At 39.5% G+C, this 12797-nt stretch overlaps 1 protein-coding gene across 1 annotated transcript in view; it reads left to right on the top strand.

The window, feature by feature from the left end:
* LOC122804958 (cytadherence high molecular weight protein 2-like) overlaps positions 1-12437 on the top strand; it is a 699628-nt gene extending 687191 nt beyond the window's left edge. The window contains exon 9 of the mRNA XM_044075199.1: positions 11291-12437. Within this exon, the coding sequence (XP_043931134.1) occupies positions 11291-11485 (195 nt within the window). The 3' untranslated portion in view covers positions 11486-12437. The remainder of the gene's footprint in view (positions 1-11290) is intronic.
* The last annotated feature ends 360 nt before the right edge of the window (positions 12438-12797 follow it).

Raw genomic sequence — 12797 nt, 5'->3', positions numbered from 1 at the left:
GATCACTCTGTGCCAGTGCAGGCCTTGGCATTGGTGGGGGGCTGTGTGGCCCTGCCCCATGCTGTTCCTGCTGCAGCTGTTTCTGCAGGATCATATTGTGTAGCATAGCACATACCATAACAATTTGGGTACATGTAGCTGGTGTATACTGCAAGGCTCCACCGGATGTGGCCATACACCGGAACCATGACCTGAGCATCCAAAACACATGCTCTATTATATGTCTGGTCTGTGCGTGTGCCTCATTATGGCGTTGTTGTTCAGGTGTGTGCATTTCTGATGGGTGTCATCAGCCACAGCTCCAGTGTGTACCCAGCATCGCCCACTAGGTGACTGTAGGGGATGTCCCCATTGGCAAATCTCTGGTACAGCTGCGTCAGATGCCATATGTGGGAATCATCATAGCTTCCAAGGCAGCCAGCACACACATTCATTATAATGCCCTGGGCATCACATATGACCTGGCAGTTGATGGAAGGGATGCTCCTATGGTTGTTGTAGGCCCTACCCTGCTCACTGGGTGGTGATTTGATGCGTATGTGCGTTAAGTCTATAGCACCCTCTATCCCAGGGTATTCTACTATTTGGTGGAAGAGATGTGTATTGCTGGTCAACACCTCAAGAGGGTTGAGGAAATATACGTGCTCACTGGCATGTGCTGACATGGCATCCAAGAACTGGTAGAATACTCTGGATGCTGATGCCTGTGAGATCCTCATGATATCTCCAGTTGTGCTTTGGGATGTATCTGTGGCTAGTATACCTAGGCCTACACATACCTTGGTATCCACTGAGATGGGTTCCCCTCGGTCAGTTTTGTGTGTCAGGTGTGGCCGACACAGCTCAACAATTTGCTGTAGGAGGTCTCTGTCCACCCTACAGCACTCCAATATCTCCAGCTCATGTAGCCCCTGGTAGGTTAACCTGGGTCTGTACACTCTTCTCCGTCTCCTCACTGTGGGTTGTTCGGCAGCATTCACATCCTCACCACCCTCAGCCTCTTGCACATGTTGTCCTATGTTGTCTGCTGCAGCCCTTCTCATTTTGTAGGTTTGTATGTTAAAATTTCCCTGCTTGTATACACCGGTGGTGTAGAGTGTGGGAAAAACCAGAGGGGAAGGTGTTTGCTTAGTTTATAGTAGTGTTCTAGGCTGGGCTGGTCTGCTGCCTATGTAATTGGCTGATTCTGATACATTTCACCTGCCAGCTACTCTAGTTCCCCTTGAATACCTTCCTACTGCTGTTTTCTCTTCCCATTGCATCCCTGTTTAAGCCCATGTGCATGCTGTGCAGAGTGCTCAAATGTGCACACTGCTGCTATTTCCTGATTTAACTTCTTTATTCTTCCTGTAAAACCTGGTGTGCGGCACGCAAACATGCTTACACTTCGTAAGGAGTGCTAGGCAGGTTTAGACACACCCCCCTAGCTTAGCTGTGCTAAGCTAGAAGCAAACCCAAGCCACAGGCCTCCAATCTGCTTACAGTATGCCTGACACACCCCTCATGATGTCACCTACCTCCTAGTCTTGCATCCAGCTATTCATACTCTTACACTGTTGGGACCTGCCTCACATGATGGGGAAAACTGGGATTCACTATCCTTCCTCTCATTTGCATAGGATTGCCTGCTAATACAAAGTTACATATCTCACACTGAGCCTCCCCCCTTACCAACCACTACTCATTGGCCAAGATGTCTTCGACCTGCCATTGACTTGCATGGCAGAATACTGATTTTAGTTAGAATGCTTCTTTTAGGTTTATTTTCTTATCCCCCCCGATCCCATTTGCGCACCGCTGCCCTATGCTTAAACAGCCGAGATCGGTGAAAAACAAATAAAAGTTGATTTTTTTATTTTTTGTATTGTTTGCAATGCCAATGGCCTTATACTTGGCCATTGGCATGCTTCCTCAATGATATGCAGCCTTTATTTGGGGATGTCATATCTCCATTTTGGATTTTGCAGAAATGTACTCAGTTACTAACCGAGTACATTTCTGCAGATAGCACTAGTCTTGCACAGACTGTTGCAAGCTTCCTGGATTGCAAAATCACCTCATTTGCATGGATTTCACCTGCAGATGGGGTGATTTGCATACCAGGGCTTAGTCCATGCAAGATTAGTGCAGGAGCGCTCGTGCATGCCCCTGCAGGCTGTTCCTGGATCGCACGGCAGACATACTGCATGCGTGGGCTCCTGCACCAATCTTGCACTCCGTGCAAGCTTTTGCGAATCCGGGGGAGAGTCTTCTGTCTCCACTACTCCCTAAACAACTGCCATATCTCTGATCCACAAAACACATTACTCCTAAACAAATCGGCTATAAAATATGACCAGTATCAAAAGCTGTACTTCACTTGTGTACACAGTACAAATCCACCATTTTGCAACAAATACCTCTGTCACTTAAAAGTAAATTGCACAAACTTGAAGTTGCTGTTTTTTTCCAGATGTGAAAAACAGTCAACCAAATGTGAGTTTTACCATGTATATTACACTTGCATAGAATTCTTTCTTTTATTCAAATATGAAAGAAATTATTTTATTTTTTTTTAAGGTAGCAACATTATTTTGGAAGGCTTATGAGTATTTTGTTTGTGTAGTGTGTATATGTGTTTCTATTTGTGTGAAGTGTTTTTACACTGAAGTGTGTGTTTGAAGCTGTTTTACATTGAAGAAAACAGGAGATGTGGTATGCATTTTATTTTATTCTTTTTTAGTTTTGCTAAAATAAAAAATACAATTCAAAACACTCCAATCATAAAAACCTGTGTAAACTAGCATTGTTTCATTAATCCAGTGCAATGAACAGAAAACAGAAATGTTACCTATAAAATTAAAAAAAAAAAGAAATGCATAGAAAAACATGAATGAATGAAATGTGAAACATCTTGTACTGTATGGTAAGGAAACTTGAAACATATACCCTATATATGTGCATCTGTCAAAGTGTAAATATTTTTACTCAGTACAATCCCCTTGCATATTATTATGTATTAAATAATAGGCAAACAGTACATTAAACCCTGACTGGAGAATGAATGCTCTCCAGCAGTGTGTTAACATGCAGGTAATGCCCACTGAAAAGCAAGTCTGAGTCTTCACTGCTGGTTTTGACTTTTGGCTTTCATCATCTTCTTTCGCCTGTTCCCATTAGGGGTCGCCACAGTGGATTATCCGTTTCCATTTCTTCCTGTCCCCTGCATCTTGCTCTGTCACACCAACCACCTGCATGTCCCCTCTCACCACATCCATAAACCTTATCTTAGGCCTTCCTCTTTTCCTTTTACCTGGTAGCTTCATCCGTAGCATCTTTTTCCCAATATACTCAGCATCCCTCCTCAGCACATGTCCAAACCAACGTAATCTTGCCTCTCTGGCTTTGTCTCCAAACCTTCCAACCTGGGCTGACCCTCTAATATACTTATTCCTAATCCTGTCCACCCTCGTAGCACCCAGTGCAAATCTTAACATCTTTAACTGTGCCACATCCAGCTCTAACTCGTGCCTTTTTGTCAATGCTACTGTCTCCAACCCATGTAACATAGCTGGTCTCACTACCCTCTTGTAGACCTTCCCTTTCACTCTTACTGGTACTCGTCTATCACAAATCACTCCTGACACTCTTCTCCACCCACTCCACCCTGCCTGTACTCTCTTCTTCACCTCTCTTCCACACTCACCATTACTCTGAACTATTGATCCCAAGTATTTAAACTCATCCACCTTCATCACCTCTACTCCTTGCATCCTCACCATTCCTCTATCCTCCCTCTCATTCACACACATATATTCTGTCTTAGTCCTGCTGACCTTCATTCCTCTCCTCTCTAGAGCATATCTCCATCTCTCCAGGGTCTCCTCCACCTGTTCCTTACTCTCACTACAGATCACAATCTGCAACCATCATAGTCCACAGGGACTCCTGCCTGATTTCGTCTGTCAACCTGTCCATCACCATTGCAAATAAGAAAGGGCACAGAGCTGATCCTTGATGTAATCCCACCTCCACCTTAAACATATCCATCACTCCCACTGCAGACCTCACTGCTGTCACACTACCCTCGTAAATATCCTGTACCACTCTTACATACTTCTGTGACACTCCCGACTTCCTCATACAATACCACAACTCCTCTCTAGGCACCCTGCCATATGCTTTCTCTAAGTCCACAAAAACACAATGCAACTCCTTCTGACCTTCTCTGTACTTCTCCATCAGCACTCTCAGAGCAAACATTGCATCTGTAGTGCTCTTTCCCGGCATGAAACCATACTGCTGATCACTAATCATCGCATCCCTTCTTAACCTAGCTTCCACTACTCATTCCCATAACTTCATGCTGTGACTGATCAATTTAATCCCTCTGTAGTTACTACAGCTCTGCACATCACCCTTATTCTTAAAAATTGGTACCAAAACACTTTCTCCATTCCTCAGGCATCCTCTCACTTTCCAAAATTTCATTAAACAATCTGGTTAAAAACTCCACTGTCATTTCACCTAAACACCTCCATGCTTCCACAGGCATGTCATCTGGACCAACAGCCTTTCCATTCTTCATCCTCTTCATAGCTATCCTTACTTCCTCCTTGCTAATCCATTGCACTTCATGATTCACTATCCCCACATCCTTCAACCTTCTCTCCCTCTCATTCTCTTCATTCATCAACCCCTCAAAGTACTCTTTCATCTGCTCAACAAACTCTCCTTGCTTGTGAGTAGGACTTACTAGTAGCACTAGTAGTACTTTTGACTTTAACTGTATGAATTTGTTAAAATGTATCTGCACTATATTTTTCCACTATGGCCAATATTGCTCATGATTTGTATTATTTCATATGTATTTGTACTTGTATTTTTATTTTTATTGGACTGCTATCTTTACTGTAATCTATTTCATGGAGCTTTTCTCCTCGGATCTCCACTGAAAACGGGCTCTCTGGGCCCAGTGAACTCCCCTGGTAATCAAACTGTAAACAATAATAATAATAATAATATTAAACTGACATGTAGCTCAGAGTATAGGAAAGCTAATGGCCATTAGTTTATGCTCACTAAGCTGTGCTTTTGCTCTTTAGGGATTGTCAAATTACAACAAACAGAAAATTCTAAAATAAAAAAGTGTGTGTGTGTGTGTGTGTGTGTGTGTGTGTGTGTGTGTGTGTGTGTGTGTGTGTGTGTGTGTGTGGGGGGGGGTTATGTCTCTGTCAGCATGTGTGAGTATATGTGTGTTTATGTTTCTGTGTTTCTGTGAGTGTATTTGTGCTTGCGTTTATAAAAGTGGAAGTATGTGTGCGACAGAGATTGAGTGAACAAGTGGCAACAGCAGCAGTTAAAATTAAGAGGTATACATACCTCTCATACCCTTAGCTCAAGAAATCTGGATAAAGCCTAAAACAAAAGGGGTGGGGGAGGACAAAGGCTCAAAAATAGGAAGGAACAAATTGTAAACATTGCTGTTATAAAATTAGAAAGTTCCTAGAATAAAGGGTTGGGAGGGTGGCTTAATGGCTAAGGTGTTTGCCTTACAAACACAAGGTGCAGAGTTTGAATCTCACAAGGGATAATTGGCTAGGCTTAAAAATGGCTCGCAAGGGCAGGTAGTTTAGTACTGAACTATAAAAAAGGATTCATTTTAGCACACATTTTCTGAAGGAAATAAAGTCTCAAACTCAAATATATGTCATTATTTAGTGGCGTCAATCCCCAATGATTTGTTTGGAAACCACAAATGTTATGAGTAATGGACCAAAAAAAAATGAGGTATAAATCTGGGCATTCTTTGAAAATCTTATATTTTGGATGCAAAATATTTATTGCAACAGTATTTACATATACTACAGCAAGTTTGAAACATTAGGCGAGGGAGCTATTTTACATCAAAAATACATAAAAAATAATATAGTAATGAAAAAAGTAAATAAGTAAAACAAAACAATTGTAAAGACAGCCCATTCTCTAAGACCAATAATACCCTCCAGGGTCTCTGTTACTGTGTAAATAATACCCTTCCATGGGTGTACCCCTTAGTGTGCATCATTTACAGAGTAACACACATCTTGTGGGACATTATTGCTTGCTTAACACTCTGAATGCCATCAACCATCAAACCCTTCAAACCAATTGTAGTAACTCATTCACACTTAAAAATGGAATAAAAAACTGGCAAGTGGACCCAGTTCTAAAAGCTAGATAGGACTAGACTAACCAAGAAAGTATAAGTAAACTATAAGAATAATGTTTCCTGGGATGTTCCAATCCCTCAGAGACACATGCTCCAGGGATCTAAACCTTGTCATTACAATGAACAAAACATGCTGGAGGGATATGTTCCTGACCCAGAGACTCCCCAGACTCTGGAATAGACTGCCCATACATATCAAACAGAGCGCCTCTTTGGCCCTCTTCAAAAGGAACCTTGATGATTGGATGGGAGATAGGAAATTCACCCCAGGGATCACGTCAGTCGCCCTGCTAGACAGGGGTCCAGGGAGTTAAAAACTGTGGGAAGAAATAGCCAGAAAATTGTTATGGCTAGGCTTGTATAGGCCCTAGGGCCGATAGCCTAGTACCAACCTATGAACCTATGAACATAGCCCACACAATATTCCTAAAATAGTACAAGTTTACCTGACACTATTAAAAAATCACCTCAGAACTACAGTAGAAACCTACCTACTGCACATCTCATTTGTAAAAAACCAAACAAACTATAGAGGAGAAAATTTGTACATTTGACATATTCCTTTGAATTGAATGGAAAATAGTAATTCCAAGTAACAAAAAAAAAAAGCGTGTGGGGGGAGCTAATTGAATATGTAAAGGTCCAGTTTGTAGAATAAATTATGGCCCACTTTGTCCTACTCCAGGGGTTTATGCCAATGGTGGTAGGGTTTACATACCCCTACCAGCTAGTGTATGCTCTCCATAAAGCCCAGCAATCCTTGGTCAATAAGCTAATGGCATAGTGAGAGTTACCTGGTATACTTCTGTTGAATGACAGCTGGACATAAACTAATCAATATGCTACCAATGAACTAAGGAATGGCTATAGGTTCACTGACAGGATACATCTTGGAGGTAGAGGATGTGATGGTAAGAAGGGGTATGGATATTCTGTGAAGGCAAAGTGGAAGGGCATCACAGCTGAGACTCTTAGTCTGGGATCCAGAGTCTATTATTCAAGAGGATTACAGACTACAAATGATGTGGGAATTGTGGCAAGAGATAGTCTTCTGAAGACAGTAAGGGATGTCATCAGAATCATTGACAGACTCATGGTAATCAGACCCCACTGTAAAGATATGCAATCTTCATTTAGTCCATGCTCCATAGCAGGCCTGTGGTAATGAGGAAAAGAAGGCATTCAGAGATGTTCTAGATAAATCAAAACAATATGAGCTGGTCTTGATATGGGGGATCTGAACGTTCATATTAGGGCAGACAGAATGAGATATAAGGACTTCTTGGTGGGGCAACAGGAATATTAAAAGATACACAATTCTAGACTTTTTTTCTGGCAAATGACATAATGATGTTCAACATATGGTGCACCAAAAGATACAGTCACAAGATCACATACAAGAGTGGTCAGCATACAACTCAGGTAAACTAATTTCAGGAGTAAAATTAGACATTGCAAAGTCATACACAGTAAAACAGTTGGTACAAAGCATACATCACTAGTGTCACAATTAACTGTAAGCAGTGGTTAGTGAAGGTACTATGGTCAACAGTGACTAGGCTGAAGACCTAGACGTTGACTAGAGCAAAAGGACAGGAGTTGGAGGAAATACTCAAGGTCTAACACCTCAGGAAGAAGGGGAAATAGGTGGAGCCAAAGAAGAATGCCAGAATCTCAAAATAATGTATTCAAAGTTGATAGAGCAATATGTGACCAAGTTAGGTATGGAAGTAAGGTACATAAGAGAAGCTGGTGCTGGAATGTAGAAGTCTAGGAAGTTATCAAAAAAAAGAAGGCATGCAGATGGCACAAAGAAGCTCTTTCAGGTTGCAAGGCAACAGAAAGATAAGGAAGACAGTTGTCTGATGCTGTTCATAAGGGATGCCAGTAAATATTCTGCTCACCAATCCATAGGATATCAATAGCAAAATACTACAAGACGATTCTGACTGAAAAAAAAAATGCACTGGTACACTGCTCCCTGTATAGCCTATGATAAAAGAGGATGAAGAGCCCACCCTAGAAGAAGTAAAAACAGCACTAAAGAAAATGAAGTCAGGGAAAGCAGCAGGCTTAGATGAAATCATGGCAGATATGATCAAGGTGTTTGGGTGCAGTAGAGGAGCCAAGGTTCCTAAGCATACCTATTGTGATGTGGAAAGAAAGACATATCACACATGAACTGGAAAATAAACACTATAGTGCCACTGTACAAGAACAAAAGGGACTTTCACAGCGGTGGTCAGTACATTGGTATCAAACTCCCATCACACTGCATGAAAGTGCATTGCGTGACTGATAACTGATTATGCAGAGTACTAGAAAGTAAGATGAGAGATGAGCAGTTCAAATTCAGATCATGATACAGTATGATTGGTGTGATGTTTGCAGTGAGACAAATAGGACAGTAGAAGTTGGAGATGAGGAGAGCATTCACTTGGGTATTCCTTGACATAGAGAAAGCATGTGCCAAGGTCCCAAGTAAACTGATTTGGACAGTTCTGTGGTAGACTGAATTCCCAGAAACACTGGTAAAATTAGTGCAAGCTATGTACACAGACTCAATGATGCACGTATTAACAGTGTTCTGACTCACAGAGGGACCCTCAGTGAGAGTGTATGTACAAAAAAGGTTCGCCTCTGAGCCCACTACTGTTTATACTGGTGATAGATACATTAGTAAACAAGTTGGAAGGAAAAGGTCAGCAAAGTTGCTCTATGCAGACAATGTGGCATTGCAAACAGACTGTGAACAGGAACTTCAGCAAATGACAGGGAAATGCAATGCAAAACTGAAGGCACATGGGATGAAACTGAATACTGACAAGTCATTAGTCATGACAGCAAATGGGGGAAACCAGAAGAATCTGAAAATTGAGATAGAAAGGAAATTAGTGGAACAGATTGACAGTTTATGTATCTGGGAAGTGTGGCTGAGGAGAAAGGAAGTCTGAATGAAGAGGTCACATCTAGAATCAGAGGTGCTTCAACCAGCTATAACAAAGTGTCGGGTAATATAAGATAGAAGAGTGTCAAAGAAGCTGAAAAGTAAGGTGTACAAAACAGAGGTGTGACCAATAGTTCTATATGGCATAGTTCCCAAGGCAGTGAAGGCAGAGCAGGTGAGAAAGCTTCAGGTGATAGAGATAAAGTTCCAGAGATGTGTAGCAGGATGCATACTGTGGGCTAGACAAAGAAATAAGGACATCAGAGCAAAATCCAAAGCATCCCCAATTGCAGAGAAGGTCAAGGAGAACATATTGGGGTGTTTCAGTCACATGTGCTGGAAAGCAGAAGATAACTGGGTAAATAAGACAGAAAGATGTCAAGAGGAGACAAGGCTGTCCAGCCAAGAGACAGATGGATTACAGGGGGAGAATACCTGCAACAATCAGGCATAACTGTCAAAGAAGTTAGTACTGTAGCTGTAAATTGAGAGATGTGGCAACAGCTGACATGATACCCTGACCCCTTTTAATAATGAGAAAAAGGAGGGTTGGTGATGATGATGATGAATACAGGATTAAGGAGCTCTGTTTCATAACTGTTGTTTTGCCACTTATTGTGAAAGTCATTTGTAACCCTACAGTTCATATGGCCTAAACACTGTTTAGGTATTTATGATAGTTTATGTATTACACCTGAGAACCTCATGTATGCCATCAGTGAGTGCTTTGGAAACTTAAGTGTGCATGCCAGTTAATATCTGTTCAAAAACAGAATCTGGCTTGTGTAATTAATTACATTTATGAAGTGGCATGATTGTTTTGTTAAGCAGTCTGTTTTTGTGTTGGAACACATTTTAGGTGCATATATATATATGTGTGTGTGTGTGTGTGTGTGTGTATATATATATATATATATATATATATATATATATATATATATATATATATATATATATACACACACACATATACATACACATCCTAATAACTACTACTTCACAAGGGTATGTTTTTCCTAGAATTCTCTCCATAGACACCGTGCTGATCATTCACATTTAATTTCCAAACAACTGATGAAATTTCTTTCTCTTACTTAAAAAAAAAAAAAAAAAAAAAAGATATACACACACACACACACATATATATATATATATATATATATATATATATATATATATATATATATATATATATATATATATATATACCGACTTGCCATCTGTAACATCTTTAACTAATCCTGCTTGTGCCTCCTGAAATGTCTTGCTTGTGGTCTCCTGAAATGCAAGTCCAAACTTGTTTCCTTGAGCAATGATTTCCAGGAGCTCTTCAGTCCATAAATGAAAAAACTTAAGAAAAAATGCATTTTACATTCATTTTATTATGTGTGGCTCTGCTAGTGTTCATGTTTGTATTACTTTTTTGATCCTACCCCTGCAACTTTACTGCTTCTCTTCATGTGTGCATATGGCTGTTGGGTGATGCTATGTGTTTATGCATGTGTTTTTATGTTGTATATATATATATATATATATATATATATATATATATATATATATATATATATCAGTATTACTTATCACATCATGCATTTGTATCAGTTTTCAGTCATTGTTTTCTCAGTCTTCATTTCTTGATGTCCATTTTGGTCTACTTTAGTTACTCACTGTAATTGCATGCATTAATCATGCATCTCACAACTTAATTTCACACACAGTAGCCAGCTTGCATTTTTATGTAATTTTATTCCCATATAGCTCACAATACATATTGGTATATATTCAACTATATTTATGAAAACTGATACAATTGTACTTCATGTGGTATATGAAACTTAAATTAGAACTTTATCCCAAGATCATGCGCATTGTTAAATCACAGCTGTTAGCCACTTGAGCATGAGTGTTTGGAGTTGATGGATTTTCTAGACTTTTTTCATATCAGTTTATAAATGCCTTTGTTTTGCAGTACAGTATGTGTCTTGTAATGCAGCAAAGATAATTTCTCCCCTTCTCACGGAAAACTGTGACTGAGTTTTATTTATTATTCTACTGTCATTCTATGTTTATCTTCCTATTTGTGTTGTACTTTTACATTCTAATTTGCTGCATCTTTGCTTTAAAGCTATACAACTATTATCTTTTTTTTACAGCTTGATGTAAAACACAGTCACTTTACTCATATCACCTCTAAGATCGACCAGCTTGACCACGCTATATCAGCACTTAAATCCAGGCATTCCCTGCATCAATCTATCCCTTCAGATAAATGGCAGGAGCACTTGAACGCAACCAGCTCCTTGAAGAAAACTGAGTCGATGGGCGCATACTCCTTGGAGAAGGACTAACTGTAGAGCAGAATGTCAGTGGCACAGTGCTAAGCATAGCAGATACACGCAGAATGCATTATCTTAAAAACACAGTAGTACTCAATCAGTTTTATAAGTAAAACGCATGATCTGAATTAGATAAACTGCAACCTAACAAGAAGTATTTATTGTATAGCAGATGAAAATGAAGTTTTAAGTGCTGTAGTGCTGTATGAAAGCAGGACAGCTGTTAATAATCACACATAATATAGTCAAATGGACACCAGAACATTTTCTCCAATAGATCTGCTACTGGCAAATTCTTTTCCTTAAAAACTGAACTACTGAGCATACATTTGGCAAAAGTGAGTCATATAATATACATATTCTTCTTTCAATTCTGGTTTAGAACCCTCGCCTATTAGACAGTTTAGAGGACATTGCTTTATAAACCAACTCTAGCATTATGTGCTATGAAGACTCTATGTAAGTGTATTTGAGATCATGCCCATGTTATGGCTGAAAATGGTCCCTTAAATCAGTTCAGCTGCCTGACTGTTAAATAAAACATAGATTTGTGTTTATTTTCAAATGACTAGTGCTGCTTTAGCCATGACAAAGTAAATACTGTAATCCACATGTGCAATCTAGAATAAGTCTACTTCCTGCCTAGGTATTAGATTTGTTGTACATGTTCATCTGTGACTGCTGCTGACTTTGTCTTTTGTTGTGGAACAACATTAAAGGAATACCATTTGTTTTATATACTTGTCATTCCACTACAATTAGCTGACATGAGTAGAGGTAATTGCAGTGGATCTCCTATACATCATGAATACTATGCTTATTGTTGCTATATAACTGTATAACTGTACTGTTCTAAATGCAAAGAAACTACATGTATCTTTCACTAGGCAGAAGCGTAAGCTGATAAGCCTTACAGCAGTTTAAAACAAAAGCTACACATTAAACCTTAATCCATATTTTTTAACTTTGATATTCTGATCTTGTTTTTTAGAATAATTTAATGTAATAGAACTATTTTTGTTATAAATATATTTTTTGTTAACAATACCATTCAACCTACCTTAAAGAGAGGTGCAATGAGCCTTTTTAGTTCCAGCCAACCTGAGTAAATCCTGTAACTCACATTCTCATTTGAATGTGTTCATTGATGCCTATGAGTATCTTCAATGTATTTTGTGTTTGCAGTTGATGACTATAGTACAACCTAAAACTATAGGCTGATATCAGATAATCTAAGAAATGTTTAGCTCTTTAAAGTAAAACCATTCAAAGCTAAAGTATGGCAATAAGTTGTAGTCATCTAATGAGTGTTGAAAATTGGCAT

The sequence above is a fragment of the Protopterus annectens genome, chromosome 1.part1 (assembly GCF_019279795.1).
Source record: "Protopterus annectens isolate FY-2018-M chromosome 1.part1, PAN1.0, whole genome shotgun sequence".
Lineage (NCBI taxonomy): Eukaryota > Metazoa > Chordata > Ceratodontiformes > Protopteridae > Protopterus > Protopterus annectens.
The sequence above is the reverse complement of the archived record's forward strand: the minus strand, read 5'-3'. Positions and strand labels throughout refer to the sequence as shown.